This window comes from Vidua chalybeata, chromosome 5 (genome assembly GCF_026979565.1).
Source record: "Vidua chalybeata isolate OUT-0048 chromosome 5, bVidCha1 merged haplotype, whole genome shotgun sequence".
NCBI classification, from domain to species: domain Eukaryota; kingdom Metazoa; phylum Chordata; class Aves; order Passeriformes; family Viduidae; genus Vidua; species Vidua chalybeata.
In genome coordinates this window covers 18,791,434-18,808,858 of record NC_071534.1, presented here as the reverse complement: position 1 = coordinate 18,808,858, position 17,425 = coordinate 18,791,434, and the positions used below count along the sequence as shown (strand labels likewise).

General features: G+C 42.2%; 1 protein-coding gene across 1 annotated transcript; it reads left to right on the top strand.

The window, feature by feature from the left end:
- The first annotated feature begins 98 nt into the window (after positions 1-98).
- Positions 99-17,198, top strand: XPNPEP3 (X-prolyl aminopeptidase 3). The gene is made up of 10 exons (XM_053944112.1): positions 99-190; positions 1,702-1,818; positions 4,271-4,678; positions 6,346-6,548; positions 7,377-7,439; positions 8,789-8,902; positions 11,212-11,297; positions 11,791-11,974; positions 13,496-13,616; positions 14,439-17,198. Exons 1-10 carry the CDS (start codon positions 130-132, stop codon positions 14,603-14,605), a joined length of 1,524 nt encoding a protein of 507 aa, XP_053800087.1. The 5' UTR covers positions 99-129; the 3' UTR covers positions 14,606-17,198.
- The last annotated feature ends 227 nt before the right edge of the window (positions 17,199-17,425 follow it).

Sequence of the window (17,425 nt, the reverse complement as noted above, 5' to 3'; positions counted from 1 at the left end):
GCAGGCGGCCTCCGGGCGCTCCTCAGCCGGCGCGGCGCCGCTCATTGGCGGCGGGCCGCGCGCGGTGATGGTGTCAGCGCGCGGCGCCGCGGCGCAGGGAGGCCCCGCCATGCGCCGTGCGGCCCGGCCATGTCGCGCCTCCCGCAGCAGGGGCTTGTCCTGGCGGCCCGGGGCTGGCGTGGCGCCGCAGGTCAGACACCTCTCCTCCCCCACACCCTAACACCGCCCGCGGCTCCGGTAGCGACACCCGGCTGTCGCAGCTTACAGCCCCGCTTTCGCTTCTCGGGTCGAGGGAAAGCGGCTCTCCCCGGCGGCGCAGTGGCAGCCCCGGTCGGAGCTCAATCCTAGGGAAGAACAGCCAGTAACTTGAGTAATAAAGCAACGGTAGAAAGCTCCTCACTGCCTTCAAGGTGTTGCTTTATTTAATGCCCGCTTTGTCCGTCTCCTTGCGAGCTGTCCTGTTTGTCTGCTGTGTACGTGGAGAATAACAGTAGAAACATCCATTTTAAACGAAACTGCACAAAAAAAACTGCAGTTACATTTCACCGCCCGTGTCTCCAGTCAAGCATCACCTAGTGCACGTTTCATGTTATGACTATTGGTTGTCAGGCATAAATGATCTTCAATTAGAGGCTGATCATACTGGCTTCCACATCAAATCCACGGTCTGTATGTTTTGCTGTAAGCCTCAGAGTCTCAGCTACCTGAAAGGCAGATGTTTTCTTGCGTTATCCTTGCTTATGCTGGTGAAGAGTTAAAAGTATTTGTTGTAAGAATGGCAGCACAAATTGTTTTTCTAGTAGGCACATGGTAAGTAACATAAAGAGCAACCACTTTTCAAAACGTCAAATAGATGTTTATCTTCTGACTGCCCTCTCTTTCCTACAGGTCTGGTTGATTTATATTCAGGCACAAGCACTTCTTCAGCTGCAAAAGGCTGTGACTGAGAATTCTAAAGTTTCTGACAATTCATTTTTAATTTTAGATTTTACCGTGCCCATTCCCAGCTCACAAATGCATACTTGTAGTTGCCTTTAAAACTCACCTGCTTTGGCTGTGTGCGGGTTTGGAAGTGGGATTCATAACTGTTCAGTTTGGCCAATGCTGCTGCCAGGGAAGGTCAATACACAAACAGGGCTCTCAGGTATCCTCCAGACAGGAAAAGAAAATCACATTCCTGTGTAAACCTGTCTTATTTGATGGTTTCTTTCCAGCATTATTAGTAAAAAACAGAACTGGAAAAGCCTTGAAAACTGTATTATTGTTCCAGATGAGAGAAATTTTTTGAAGACATAGTCAAGAAGAGACAATATACAGGTGTCATGCTTGGAGACCTGTGGTGTTTGAGGGAAGTAAGGGAGGGAGAGTGCTGAGTGCATCATGAACACCATTTGTATGAATTGGGATGCGCAAACCAGCAGAGCTTCCTGGGTTTTGTTACTGGATTGTCAGGTTTAGCATATATTTGTTTCTTTCTATCCGTTCCATGAATATTTGATTGTCAGTTGAGTTGTGTGCACATTGTTTCATAAACTATTGTGATGCACAGCAAATGGAGAAGTTAAAGAGGGATATTTATGTCATATAAGTGAAGGAAGGCTGCTAAGAGTCTGATGACTACACCACATTTCTCCAGTTTCCTAACTGGAAAGTTTTGCAGTTTTTTTTTTACCTTGACATGGTGCATTTCTTTTCCTCTAGTTTGCAAGTCATGTGCTCTCCGAAGATTTTCCATCCAGCCTGCTCAGCAGAAAAAGATTCCAAACCGGTATTTGGGCCAGCCCAGCCCCTTCACACACCCACATCTGCTCAAACCAGGTGAGGTATGGGCCCTGCATGAGCCAGGCATTGATATTTTCTTGTCTCCATTTTTCTGAGTGTATTGATTTGCTGCATCATAGAGTTGTCTGTGGTTTCAGGTGTTTATGACTACCTTCATTAGCCAGTAATTATATTTAGTATCTAATTTCCTTGTCTGAGATGGTACCGATTCCAAAAATAGGCTTCACATGTGATGGTTTCATAGCTTCTTTCTTTTTTCTCATGACGTACTCAGGGTTGTTTACTTGGGTGCTGCAGACCTTTTGTGACAGTGGCATTTTGTGGACTCGATGTCCTGCAAATAAATATGGTTTTTATTAAGAGGGAGTCTTTTGTGCAAGCTGAATTGTCAGAGTGGTTCATATCCCATGTCTTGTGAGTCACAAAACAAAGGTGCAGTTCAGCAAAGGTGAATGGTGAGGGATATTGATAGATGAACACTACTTGTCTAAAGAATGTGCCCTGTTCAGAGGAGTATTCAATATGAGGAGAAGGAGAAAAAGAAGCTTGTGACTGTGAAGTTAGACAGTAGTGATAGAAGCTGAGGTTGTGCATTTTTTTGAGATTCATGAAAATGAGCATGTAGGCATAAGATCACCACAATTAAATCTAAAAAACAAAAAAAATTGCAGCAAAAATATATTCAGGAATATGTCTAGGAAAACGTTCTGTGTTCTTCCATATGTGGGTATAAAGGAAGAACAGATGACTCTGTGTGTGTGTGTGTGTGTGTGTGTGTGTGTGTGTGTGTGTGTATACACACACCTGTATTGAATTGTAGAATAATTTGGGTCAGAAGAAACCTCAGACAGTGCACAGGTTCCCCCTGTGCTCAAAGCTGGGCTAACTTCAGCATTAGATCAGGTTGCTTAGGGCACTCATTGAGCTCGCAATAAACAAGACTGACTCCTTAAAGTGCAGCTGAAGCACTGGAAGTGAATTCTAGCTATCAAAAGTATTTTTTCATTTAATAAAATAGAGGTGGTTTCCTTAAAATAATATGACATTGTTTTATCGCAATTACTGTTTTAGAAAGCAAATGCCTTTAATGCAAAGAAAATTTCCAGGCCTCACAGTTGGAAGACAGCTGGGATCCCCATGTTTCACCCCATTGTAGCTTCTGAAATTCACTGGATTGTGACAGTTAAAAAGCTGACTGGAATGCAGTGGAACATAGGAAATTTGCAGTATAACATTGTGGAATTGTGAGGCCAGATTGCATTAACACAGTTTCTGTGTTCTCTGTCATTTCTACATTCACAGATTAAAATAAATGTGGTGGGGCTTTTGGGTTTGTTTGGTTCTTTTTAAAGACTATTACATCTAATAGATATTGAGGATATAATCAAAAAGGTGTAAAAATTAATGCAAATAGAACTTTCCCCTCCCATTGCACTCATGCAAGAATCTACTTATAGTACAAGTCAAATGTCAATTTTTGTTCTAGAATTGTCACTGTGTAATACATGAAAGTGGAAAGTTAACAAACGGTATCAAAATTCAGCCTATGTTAAGGTAGCGTATTAGCCAAAGTACTGATTAATGCTCTTATATTTAGATCATAATTAGGGAGTCTCACAATTTTAAAAATACATACTTCAGCTGTTGCTGGTTGTCCTTTGAAGTTCAGTCCTGTTTTGGTGAGTATCTTGATTGCTGTACTTCATGTCTTTTGCGACTGGTGCAGTTGAAAGAGTACCTTCATCTGAGAGATCATTTGCTTAGTTAGTGTTATTAGAAATACAGAAATAACTTCGGAAATTTGAATTGTTAAATATTGACAAGCGCTGCATATGCCCTGGAGAAGATCCCTTCCCTTAACAGGAGTCTTGATGGCAGCCTGCAGTCCATGGTTTGTTTCTGCCTGGAATCTTGTGACTGGTTAGACTCTGCAACCTCTGTGCTTCTGCCTGATCTCCCAGAATCTCTGACACTCAATCTGTCCCTTGTGGTTTAGAAATAGTCATTTTATTAGTTGACTTAGTGTGTATTTGAACAAACATTCTAGCTTTATCTGAGGAAATTAATGCTCAAACTTCTGTTCAATGTCCGTGCTGTAAAACCCATCAGTTTTTAGCGGTCAAAGTTCAGTTTGCCTTGCCCCTTCTCCTTCTTTTTTTTTTTTTTTTTTTTTTTTCTCCACGTTCTCTGCAAACATTTGGATGTTTGTCTAAATCTACCAGGTTTTGTTATTTCTACCTTTGCACAGAAATAACACAGCGTCCAGTTGGTTAAAACCGATGTCTCTTTGCATGATGGAGAAGCAGCCTAAATGAGGATGTGCTGTAGGCATGGAAGCTGAAGAGGAGCAAGGGGAAGGCTTGGGAGGGGTTACAAAGAAGGCATGCAGATGTAAGGCATCAGGGAGTAGGCAGGTAATCAGGTGTGTGACTAGTAAAATACCCTTAGAGCCTTGAATTTCTCCATCTGATTTGTTCTGTATTCACAGGAGAGGTAACCCCAGGATTGTCACAGGTGGAATATGCTCTTCGCCGACACAAACTGATGGTGTTGATCCAGAAGGAAGCCCAAGGCTGGGATGGTTTGGACCACACAGTGATTCTGCTGTCCAACCCCACGTACTACATGAGCAATGACATCCCCTATATTTTCCACCAGGACACTAATTTCCTGTACCTCTGTGGGTTTCAGGAGCCTGACAGCATCCTGGTGCTGCAGAGCATTCCTGGCAAAGCGCTGCCATCTCACAAATCCATACTTTTTGTGCCCCGGAGAGATCCAAATCGAGAGCTGTGGGATGGGCCCAGATCAGGCCCAGATGGGGCAATTGCTCTCACAGGAGTAGATGAAGCTTACACCATTGAGGAGTTCAGGCACTTGGTGGCCAAGCTGAAAGGTAACAAAAACTAGAGAGGGAATGAGATGAGGATGTGCTTTGCAGAGTCTTTATGGTTCAGGTTTGGGAGGTGGTCTGTGACATCACTTTGAAACTGAACTGAAAATGAACTTGGGGAGGGGCAAGGAGAATAGCTGTGGTGAAGGCAGTTGGAAGTTTGTGTTAGCTCTTTGAGGGTCACCAATGGATATGTAGTTTTGAAAATTTCTGACTTTCTTGTGTATCCATGTGAATGCCAGTCTGCATATCTCTGAAATATTAAGGAACAGGATAAGCAAGACCATGTTTCTGTTTTCCTCATATCTGTTTGCTGACAGAATCAGAACCAGATGACATACAGGAAACTTGAACACTTTTTATTCATAGTAGACTTGGAAAACAATTCACACAGGGACATTGTTAGTCCACTCACATTTAGCTAGATGATGACTTGCCCATGAAATACAAACATTGCTGTCCTTTAGAAATAATCTTTTGCATCTCCCATCATGATGTAACCTCAATACTTACAGTCCAGGGGGAACTTAAATGCATTATAAAATAAAGCTGAAGAAGGCTCATGACAATTTAATAAGGGCAAATGTGACTTTGGAGGGGTCACACAACTAGAGGGAGAGAATTCTGAAGTTCTAAATCCAATATTGAAATCAGTTATTTTGTTTCAAAAAAGGATGTCTTGAAAATGGGTAAGTCACAGGGCAAAGGATGATCAAAGAAAGCATGAAATGTGTGTGAAATACAGGCTGAACAAACCTACTCAGCTTGAAAAATAGAAAACAAGGCAAGGTATGAGATGTGTATAGTTGGGGAAAGCACAGAGGACGACTATGATTAATTTTTGGGTTTCTTAATTTAAAAACAGAGGGAACACTGAATTAAATAATCACATAGCATGGTTTGGAACCTCTTAAGTTGTAGATCATTCATGGAAGTTTGGAATATTAAAATGGAGTCAGAAGTTTTTATTTCTGTGGCGGAGAAGTCCATGAAAAGCAGTAAATCAGCTAAGGGCAATACTCTTTAATGAATGCCCAGTTTCTTCTGCACTTTCTGTAAGCACCTGCTAATGGTTACTTTCACCAAAGAAGGAGGGCCATAGTGGACATCAACAGTGACTCACCATGGCTTTTCTACTCATTTGCATTTAAAATATTCCATGAGGAGAATGTTGGTGTTAACTGATGTTCTGAATAAATTTCCACTGTGGGTGTGTCTGTTTTCAGTAAGCTCATTTTCTTTGAATGGCTGAAATAAGCAGTTGTTTCCCGCTTTCCGTTGTCAGTGTGGACAGGCTGAATGGGAGAACGATTCAGAAGGTGCACTGTGATGTGATGGCTGCTTAGCTTACATAAGTGCAACTTTGACGCGTAAACTCTGAATGGATCTGAGCCAGATGCATATATTCAGTGATGGTTGTAAACCCCATTATTTGCCCAGAAGTGGAGATTTGTCCAATCTATATGCTATGATTTGGTAATCTTCCAAATTTACAAGAGATTGCTGGTATTCTGTGACAGTGAAAGTGTCTGTATAGTCTGTCAATGTAGATTCAGAGAAAATTATTTTTACAACAACAGATCTAGTTTAGGAGGAGTGAGTTAGTTTAGTTTGGGGAGGACATTTCTGCATTTATTTTAATCTGTGTCAACTTCTGTTTTGTATTCCAGGTGAGTCCAACATGGTTTGGTATGACTTAAGAAAACCAGTGCATGCAGAGCTGCACTCTGACTACATGCAGCCCCTGGCTGAGGTAAAAGCTCGGAGCAAAAACCACATCCAGGCCGTTCGACATCTCGTGCAAAACCTTCGGCTGATCAAATCCCCTGCAGAGATTGAGAGGATGAAGATAGCTGGCCGGGTGACAGCAGAGGTAATGGGGTTGTGTGCTCTCCTAATGAACCAGTGCATTCCCTTGGTGGGGTGACATGAGTTGGAAGGAGAGCTTTGGTCTAATCTGTTACTGAACTGCTCTGTCTCAACCATTGGCTGGCCTTGGCTTCCTCCACAGGAAAAGGGGAAACTGGAAGACTGCTTGGACTACCAGATTCTCTCAATTAACATAACTCTAGTGAAGAAAAGCCAGCAGGTGTTAGACTTTATTTAAAAGCAAAGGCTAGCCTTTTCACTATCTTCCCAGATTGCTCTCTGCTTTCCAAAATAATTTTCTTTTCCATCTATTATTTTTATTTTGAGGAAACAGGATTTGTATGCAGATGTTTCCTATGTACATGTTTGCATTCCCCCTTCACCCTCAAATACCTTTTGAACTCATTGGCCACTTGTAAACAAATCTGACAGATACCTAAAATGCAGTTACGTTTTCGTAAATATTATTAAAATAGATAGCCAAGTAGAAAAGAGAGGTACAGGTTGTCCTTCTCTGAAGGAAAAGCTGCATAAGGCAATCCTATTAGACCTGAGGGAATCCACAGGTGAGACAACTTCTAAAATGCCAAACCATGGGATCAGCCTCAATCATCTAATCTTTTTTTTTTTTTTTCCCCAAAAACTAGAGTCAGTCATCCCCTAAATACAGTTTCATAGGGAATACATCTTAATTGGTTCTAGTCCTGACAGCACTTTCACCAAAGAAATTGGCGAAACCCGCTGATTTTGGGCCTTCCTCAAGAGACAACAAGTGAAAAAAAAAACCCAATTCAGGCTCCTTTGCTAAGTGAAGGTCTCTTCTTTTTCATAGGCTTTCACAGAGACGATGTTTGCCAGTAAATCCCCCGTGGATGAAGCCTTTCTGTATGCAAAAGTGAGTACTTTGTAGCTGGAAGTGAGATGGAAGGGGGGCTGGATGTTGGTTATCCTTCCAGGAAACCAGAAATGTCAGATCTCTTTATCACGTGTCTCCCACTGTAGCACATTTATTTGCTCAACCCTTGTGGTTCCTTGGATGTGCAGAAGAGTCAGTGTGAGGAATTCTTCAGCTGTACTTCCTGTACCCTTATTTAAAGAGTGTAGCATTTGTCTAAGTTTCTCTCTGTTGATGTCTTTTTGTACTGTATTGAAATGCAAAACCTGCTAAACAATTGGAGGTAAAGTTTTCACCTTATTCTATAATACAGGTCTGTTGTACAAAATTTAAGTGGTTATAACACCTGTTTGTAAAGCCTGCTTCTCTTGCCTCTAGCCTCTTACTACATCAGATTACCACAGTCATCTTGAAGCTGTTTAGTTGTCTCTCAGTTAGAAAATAAGGACTAATTGGCCTGCACATTTGGTAAGGAACTTTGTAAGGAATTGAGGTGAGATGCCTGTTGGAGAAACATCAGCAGGATTTGACCCTCTGTTACCGCATGGATGGGCCTGTGCTGCCATGCCACTGGCAGTACTGAGTTGAAAAAAACTACTTTATTTAAAGTGTATTTTGCAGGTCAGTTTTTCAGTCCAGAGCAGGATCATAAAACCTTTGCTCCGTGTAGGCATCCTGGAGTATTCTGTCCCATGTGATTTTGGTAATCATAGAAAAGACATGCTATTAACTTGTTGAGGGTCTTTATAGATGTAAATTTATTCATTTCCATGCTTTCATCAGCTTCATCATTCAAGAAAAGTAAAGGTCTTGAGACTTATGGTGCTATTTTCTTCTATCCCCTCAGACATCAAGATAGTGCACACTTTCAAACCTTCTTAGTTTAACAGTCATGAAAAATAGATACTGCTGTAAATATGCTAGTACTTTGCAATTTTAAAAGACAGAAGCAAACTGTGACTGTTGTCATGCTGACATATAGGATCTTTCAAAATTCACAAAGTCGTATGGCAAATACGAGCATTACTTTATATAAGAACAAATCCTCACCTGGATATATGCCAATGTAGTGAATGTTTGAGACAGTATTGAGCAGATTGTACCAGAAAGAGCTTCCTGGAGATCTGGTAAAGGCTTGAAAAATTCTTGAAAAAGTGTATTTTTTTTTTTCTCCAGAGTCCTTGAAAAATATTTAAGACTGCTTTCATTTAGTCAACTCACTTTCTAGTTTCACTTTGTATTGTACAAATTAAGAAAACCGTTCTAGAACACGAATTACTATGGTTCTAGGGCAGTTAATCACCTGAATCAGCACTAATGGTTTCCTCTTCTCTGTATTATTACTCCAGTTCGAATTCGAGTGCCGAGCTCGTGGTGCTGACATCTTGGCATACCCCCCTGTTGTTGCTGGTGGCAACAGATCAAACACTTTGCACTATGTGAAGAATAATCAGCTCATCAAGGTAACCATTGTGCTGTCCAGTAACTTGAAATGCAGTGCTGTGATACAAATATATGTTCCCTAGCTGCTGCTTGTTTTGACTGAACAGATCAAAGCACTTAAATACATATTTTTTAAGTGAGCAAGGGAAAAGAATCCTGCCTTGGTTCATTTTACTGTCAATGGCAGATTCAACTTGTCTTTGTTTCCTCTCGGTTCTTGCTGCAGTATTTTCTGAACAGTGCAAGGACTTGCAAACAGGGTTGCAGATAATTTAGTGAACATGTCTGCTCTCACAGCAGCTTGCAGTGCTGGGGGCCTCACAAAATAGGGGAGCCATTGTCGCAGGCAGGGCAAAGGCCCCGGGGGGCTCTTCTGCTGCCACTTGCATTCTTTGGCCTTGCTTTGCAATATAAGGGCAAAGTGCATTCCTGCTCTGCTGAAGCTGAAAAGCATTTTGGTTCCATGTAGCCCAGCAAAGCAGGGAAGGGGAACAAGTAGGGAATGGATCAGCGTTAAATGTCAAGAGGTGGAAGAGTGGCGTGTTTTGTCTTATTTTGAAGATTCTCATTGAATTGAACCCTCTCCAGCTTTCCTGACAATAGGTCTTTAGATTCAGATAAGTATTTTCAGGGGCAGTATTCTCTCACTGCTCTGCTCACTATTTACTTTTCAGAGGAGCATATTTTTCCTCTGTCTTAATGCAGAATGAAACTTTCCCACTAGCATTGTCTTTTCTTGAAGCTGGGACGCTAGCAGACCTTGAAATGATGTGCAGAGACAAATGTACAAAAGATATGACAGGCTGCTTTCGGCAGGAAGAAGCTTCCTTTGTCGTTCTGTCATCCAAGGTCAGGCATGCTGCTGTAACTGCAGTTGCTTCTGTTAAAGTTGTTCTGTTAAATGACTGTCAGTTGTTTTTTTCCAAAACTATTAAGTAGACGATTGAACCCATAAACTTGACTCTTTCTTTGTGTGCTGCTTACTACAGATCTTGTTTCCAAATAGGCTAACAAAGTGTCTAATTTGGGAGGTGTCTGAATGTTTCATTCAGTCATTTTCTTGAGGGCTCTGCTTTAAAGAAAGAGGACAAGCACAGCATAAGGCATTTACTGGACAATCAAACCACAGGCTGAATTCCCTTAGTCAGTAAATTGTTACTTAGCTTGTTTAATTGCTTGGAAGATGGCAGGTGCTGTAATTTCAGATTTGCCTTAAAGAATTCAACTAGCTATTCTGAAAAAGTTTAAAAGTACAATTAAAATGGATAGTTAATGGCCTGTCTGTTCAGTGAGATAGTGAGGTCTGTTCACTGCTGGTTTATCTACTGCGTGTCTGTTTGTGTCACTTAACTGTACATAATGATAGCAGCTAGCGCTGGAAGTAGCACTAGCTGTGAAATTTTGCTGCTTTAATCTTTCCCTTAACATGCTGCAATTTTGCCTTGTCATTCCACATCATGTCTGCTGGCACAGTCATGGATCTGTGGAATGAATCTCTACATGTAGTGTAAATCTGCAGAGAATTTACTCCAAACTTTTCTAACATCTTACTGCTCTATTTGTTGTTAGCCCCTTTAAGGAGAGAAAGGCAGTGGTTTTGTTCCTAGCCCTTTGTCTTTCTTCTATGTGACTTTTTGGGAGATGTGTAGTCATTGATATGGAACAGCTTTGCTGAAGTGAATTGGAGATTCACATCTCCAAAAATTTTTTCTTCATCACCAGATATTTCCAGAAAGATATGTTGAAACAGTCAAGAAAGTCCTAGAAGAGAAAGGGAAGGTTGTACAAGCTATTCACCAGTGCATTTACAGCAGTGATACGCTGTCAGATTTTGTGATCCAAAGTGATTTTGCTGGGTCCTCATATCCTATGACAAGGGTAAATTTGTAGCTGTTAGTGATCATGTGGGGGGCTCAGAAATCCTATGCTTTTGTTGTGAGCCCCCTCTGTCTCAGTCACTATAGCTGAGAACTTCTAGTGAAAGGAGTCATAGGCATAATTTGCTGGAGTAAGTGATCCAGATGTGAATAGGACTTGTCTCAGAGAGCAGAATAGTTAAAGGCAAATGCCTTTTTTTCACTCCAAAATCTTCATCTTAAAAGTTCAGACAGTATATAAGCATAACAGTCAGAGACTACTTTACAGAGCAACAATCCAACTGGAATAGCCTATTTATAAACAGTAGTACCTGGGGTATTACTCTGCAAAAGGAATTCACTTTTCTGCAGCTGCATTGTGAAAACAGAGGCATAACCTCCTTTCCTGCTGTCAAATAGAAAAATCAATTAATAGCTGGACCCACAGAGCATTCTTTCCTTTTATTCTCCAGGATGGTGAACTGGTCTTGCTAGATGGTGGATGTGAATTTTCCTGCTATGTGAGTGACATCACACGTACCTGGCCTGTCAATGGAAGGTATGCTGCAGTAAGTTTTTTTTTAAGAATTTTGATAAGTTCTGAAATAATTGATGGATTGAGTGTGTGTTTAATCATAGTTTTACCGTGTCCCATTCTGTGCTGCTTCAGAGTAATCAAATTATATAAAGTAATCGTTCAGCTGTATTCCCCACTGCCTCATTAATTACTGCATGAATGTATGTGATTATTGTTATTTTCAGCTATTACAGCATGCTTAACGTGCAGAGAGGGCTTTTGTACATTCAGCTGTGGCTGACTCTAGTTGTGTGTAAGAAAATGGGAGTTTCAGTTGATGTGTACGTAGCTCTGCCAGTTGTGAATTTGCTGGTGTGGCCTTTCATACGAGGAGACAGTTGCTTTGCTTTCTGGTTTTCCCCTGCTCCATCCTTGAACTGAACCTGTGCCCAGAATAGGTTCTGGGGACAGAACCTCTTTTCTCTTGGAAACAGAGATTTAGTTGTGAGATATTCCTTTACTCAATGGCCTTCAGGTTCACCAAACCCCAAGCAGAACTGTATCAAGCTGTCCTGGATATCCAGAAGTCCTGCTTGAGCCTCTGCTCCCCTGGCATGAGTCTGGAAAATATCTACAGCCTCATGCTGAGCCTTATTGGACAGAAACTGAAAGACTTGGGTGTCCTGGAGAGAAGCATCACTGACAGCCATTTCTTCAAGGTACTTCATTTTTTTTACTCTAGCTTACCCCTGTTGACTCTAGTTTACTTCTATTAATCCTGATTGTTTTATCCTTGGGTAGTTTTAGGGCTTTAATTTGGGTCAGGAATGTGGTTTCAGGATGTCTCTTCTAATAGCTGCTACGTGGTGCTTTAATTCATGTTGTGGGCCAGTCTCAGCACAGGAATGAATTTCTCTGAGACAGAGCTAAACTCCAAGATGTATTCAACCATTTGGTGCACAGTTTGGTATGAAGTAATCCCCAGTCTTATATGCACATAGTGTGAATATTTGTTCCTTGGCTCTTGCTGTTTCACTCTGCAGATCCATTGCCATTGCTCTACACTACTTGCCAGCACAGAAACAGCTTTAGAGCACATGGGCACTAACATGGCTTTAGAGCACATGGACACTAACTAAAGAAGGGAACTATGGGCACATGGGCACTAACACGAGATTCTGGGTCCAGGCTTGACTGCAGGCAGTTATTCGTACTTTTGTGGTCTGTTTAACATCACATAAATCTGCATTGCCACCAAAAGGTGCAGCCTATTCTCAGTCATTCTGCCTTCTGCCCCTTCTGCACCATCTTGTGTCAGTACTGGGACTCACAGAGCTACCTGGTGAACAAGACTGGGAAACTGGTCTGCCTTAGAGCTGAACCTGCAGATAAATAGGATTGGTTTTCAGTTAGAGAAGTTTATCCGGTCACTCTCACTGCAGAGCTGCATGATTGCTGATGCCAATACTGCAAAGATGGCGGAACCAGGTGACGGCATTACGGCTTTTGGCAGTCGGACAGGGTCCTGGCGGATTTAGTTGTGTGCGGTGCCGGTGCCATGGCAGCCCTGGCTGCCGCCGGCGGACGGAGGGTGTCGTGCCGGATTCTTCCGGCAGGTGGAAGCACAGCCAGACGGGAGCAGCGCCTGCAGCTCAGTCCCCGGGGAATGGGGTGCGTGGAGCAGGGAGGAGTTTCTCGCTGATTCCTGCTTTAGAGGGAGGGAGATTAGGATGGTGTGAGGGGAGGCGGTGTCCTTGCCTTGTAGAGGTGGATTAAAATCATGCTATATCTACCGAATGAAATCGGCACAGCATTTGCTCTGTTGTGCATAGGAGACCACTTTCACAGCCCAGAGCAGCTGTACCCACTGCAGTCAGTTATGAAGGTCTGCTCATGGGAGTCGTGCAGGGCTTGGATGTTTAAGGGATGGGAAGGGTTGGGCAGCAAAGCTCAGCGATTTGAAAATTGACACCATGCTGAGATGGTGATGGCTTTGGGGTGTTCTTTTCAGTGCAAGGGAGAGGCAATCTGCAAGGTACTCATAATAGGCACCCGGTACTGGTGGGTTTTAAAGGCCATCCAGTTCTAATAAATGGAAGGCAGGCCCTGGTGACCTAGGCATGGCAGTAAGACTGCTAGTTAAGTACATAACTATTCTGTCTCTTTTCCCTATCTTTTGTATTGGAACAAGTTGGGCTGTGTTTAACTGCTGCTGTGACACTTGTTCTGTCTTCTCTTAGGCTGTTCGAAAATACTGCCCTCATCATGTGGGCCATTACTTGGGCATGGATGTTCATGATACCCCAGATATATCCCGATCACTCCCGTTCCAGCCAGGCATGGTGATAACCATTGAACCAGGTAAAAGCAGTCAATGGTGGACAAAAACATGCAACACTGAGGGTAACAGTATTGCCTTTCAATAATTAGCTGGTCCTGCAGACCATAGCATTCGCATCCTTTCTGGTGAAGCTGGAAACCATAGCAGTATTGGAAAGCCTTAAGTTATTCCCCTCCCAAAGTCATTACAGTATTAGAAAAACCTTTCCTTCCAAACATAGCCAAGGTAACATGTAGTGGGAGTAAACTCAGGAAGCAAAATAGTGTAGAGCTTAGGCTGTGCAGCATAGGTGAACTGCAGTGCAGAAATCAGAGTTGATTCACTTATGCTGCATTCTGTGTTCCTGCTACTGAACTTCTACCAGTCACTGGTAGTGTCTCAAGCATTGCAGTCTGCAATTACAGGGATTCACAACTTAGCTTTGCAAATTAGGCATACTGTGAGAAATCTTTCTTTCTCCTTGTCGCCTAGATTTGGAGCTGTCAGCTGGAAACTTATATTTAATGCTTGCCTCTTCTCTCTCTCTTTATTCAGAACATTGTTAAAGTCATCATTGTGAATGTAACATCGAGAGCAAGAAGTGTGAAAAAGCCAGGTGTAGCTATGGAGGTTTTTATTAATGTGCTGATATCTGTAGGCACAGAAGGACACTTTCCTTTCTTTGCCCACCAACAGCCATGAGTGAGAGGAAAGAGATATTAAAATTAACTGCCATATTAAAATTTCTCAGGATCAAACACATTATGTTGCTGAAAGTCCAACCCCGCTCTCCTGGTGGCGCAGTAAGGGAAAGGTGGTATTCTGGAGAGCATTGTGTGTTTTAATTCCCTTTATTCTTTCAGGCATTTATATCCCTGAGGATGATGCGAGTGCTCCGGAGAGGTTTCGTGGCATTGGTGTGCGCATTGAGGATGATGTTGTGATAACAGAGGATGCACCTCTTGTCTTGTCTGCTGACTGTCCCAAGGACATCTACCACATTGAGCAGATCTGTGGCCGCAGCTCATGATGTCCCTTCTCTGCCTCTTTCATCCTCCTTAGGAGACACAGCCCCGCAGGGATGCAGATCCCTTAGCTGGCTGTAGTTGTCAAGTGATGGAAGGCATGGACAGTTGATGGCTGTTTCCAAGACTGGGACTGGGAAGTGGAATGCAAAAGGCTTGGGTACTGATGGATGAAAAAACAAAGTAACCTTTTCTGTGTGCAGTTTTCTTCTGATTTGTGCTGATGTTGAACTATTGTATGATGTGGGAGTGGATTCATCCCTCTGCTGTGTGGATCCATGTGTTCTGGGGCCCTTGGGGGGGGTTGAATTTTGTCAGAGCCATCAGATGCATAGGTACAACAGCTAAGACCAAGGCCCCCTTTTTTCCCCCTTAGCAGTTTCACAACAGCCAGATTTTAAAAATTAGGCTTTTATAAATGCTGGTTTTGGATAAGAAAGTGTCAGCTTGAATTTTATAGAACCATGTAAGGAGAGAGTCTGGTCATCAGGGAGGTGGGTTTGGTGGAGAGGTGGTTGTATCCAAAGCCAATGGAGAATTCTTTTAGTATTTTATTCTTAGTATTTTAAAGATAAGGATGTGTTTAGGCCTTGTTCAGGCATATGCAAAATAGGCCTGCAGCAGGGAAAAACACCTTGTCTTTCAGCTTATTGGAGTGTTTGGTAATTTCAAGAAGTACAAATAGGGCTCAAAAAGTTAGACCTACATATTCTTGCTGTCTTCCACATTCCCTTCTTTTTGTCCCAAAGGTCCATTCCTTTTTCTTGCTCTGAGCCCCTCTCTACCCTAGGCTGTTGATTATGCTGGACTCCTCAACTGGTGAGCTGTTGGTTGTCACCCAGAGGTGTCCAGTTCTGGGACAGTCACAGCACTTTTCTGGCTTATGCTTGCTGTGTGCTGTCAGTGCCAGCAACTTCAGCAGTGTGGTTTTGAAGAGTCTGCCCTATGGCGAGTGTCAAGTCTTTACATGGAATTAATTGGAATTAAAAGTCATTCTTCTTTTCTGAACTCTGAGGGCACGATAAGAGCTGACTTTTGGGTTTTTCCCAAAGTGCTCTGATAATATTTTTGAAGCAGCTGCAAATGTTACTGGGGCTAGATGAAGAGTAAAGAGAAGAGTTCTACCTTGAACATCAGCCTACCACCCAGGCCATTGTATGCCATAGTAAATACACCTACTGGAGGCAAGCATAGCATCTGTGTATTTACTGAAAATACTTAGACTATCAGCTATTTAACATGTGTGAAAAATGCCTCTCATCAGAGCATCTCCTGTTATTTACACTTGCTGTAGCATCACCTTACTTCCTTTCTTATGGTAGCTTTCAGTGCTCTTCATTGGTTCTCTAATTTTTTTTTCTCTTCTCTTCCTGGATTGTCTATTTCCATTATGTCACTGCTTCCTAATCCATTTTACTTTCTTATCAACGTCACTGCCTCGTCCCCAGTTTGGCCTAATTCCCCACAGTGAATGTAGCCAGAATCATGTGAGGAAGGTGGTCAGGGTTTTGGAGTTTGACCTCTGCCTCTGATGCTATGTAATCTCTAGCAAAATCTGCTCTTTTTTTCCTTTTTTTCCCCCCCTCTTTTTGTTTTTTTCTGTGTTTCACTTAATGAAGGCCAAGTGGGCAGTGTCTTGCATCTCTCGTTGCATTCAGCGTGAGCTGGGTGCATGCACTGGGGTTTGAATTTTGGCACCTGAAAGGCAGCCAAGGCATGCCATAATTTTATTTTCTAAACATGACCAAAAAAAGATGCTTTTGCAAGGTTTAGTGTATCAAGTTTCACCTATTTAAGAGAATACGCTAATCTCTGATGGCAGTGCTTGTTAAATACTCCTGTGTTGCAGTGATAGCTACAGCCTAAAATGTTAGAAGGGAGGCTTCCTAAGTATGAACACAGACCGGATGAGTACTTTTGACATTGTTCTGATCTCTAATACATTTGTTCCAATTACAGCTGTTAGAGCCACATCAAGTGGGCCAAATCTTGGGGATTTCGGAACTATGTAAGCAGCTTAAAATAACATTAATTTGAGAGATACATGTGTGAGCTGATCTGCCCATCCGCTCACACATCTAACAGAGTTAATAATGGTACTTAATGTAAATAAGCCTTTAAAATGCATATACAAATTATTTTTAAAATAAAACATTTTGTAGAAAGTAATTTCTCAGGCCACCAAGTTGCATGCTGTTGAATAGATACACGCACCTCCAAAAACAGCATTATTTTTCAGGGAGATTTATAAGTTGTGTGTGACCTGTCTTGGACCTGAAATAACATTGTCAAATGTAGGCACACGCTAATTCCTACTTCTCTCAGGAAAATCCTGCAACTTGTAAACACCAATAGATCTTAGGACTGCTGCGGATGAATGTTTCTGTTAGTAAAGAAGTGTTTGTGACTCTGCTGAGTGGAAAGTAATGGATCTGTTATGGCTGCTGACTGTGTCTGATTTAGGCCATGCATATTCTGTAATTCTTCCACTGTGTTCAGCCATTTTTTCAGCATAAACTGCTGCTGGTTTGAATCTCTTGTTCCATGTAAAAGGTGCATTTTGCAGAAGGTATTAAATCTGCATCCTCTGAACCTCAATTTTTGAAAGCTTTTTCTCACTTGTTGCAGAGATGAATAATCTGTGACCTACACACATGCTGCAGTGTCCTTTGCAAACAACCAAATCCTTGAACATTTTAAAAACCTTCATCAAGAAACCCTAAAGAGCTTAGTTCTTTGGCTGCCGGCATGGCACGTACCTGTGGTGTATCTCCCCTGGAGCTGATCCCATCCTGCCAGACTGTCTGCTTCTGCCACAGAAGAGA

Coding starts and splice junctions, on each gene's coding strand:
- XPNPEP3 (XM_053944112.1), top strand. CDS start 130: ATGTCGCGCCTCCCGCAGCAGGGGCTTGTCCTGGCGGCCCGGGGCTGG. Junction 4,679..6,345: donor CTTGGTGGCCAAGCTGAAAG/GTAACAAAAACT, acceptor TTTGTATTCCAG/GTGAGTCCAACATGGTTTGG. Junction 7,440..8,788: donor AAGCCTTTCTGTATGCAAAA/GTGAGTACTTTG, acceptor TTATTACTCCAG/TTCGAATTCGAGTGCCGAGC.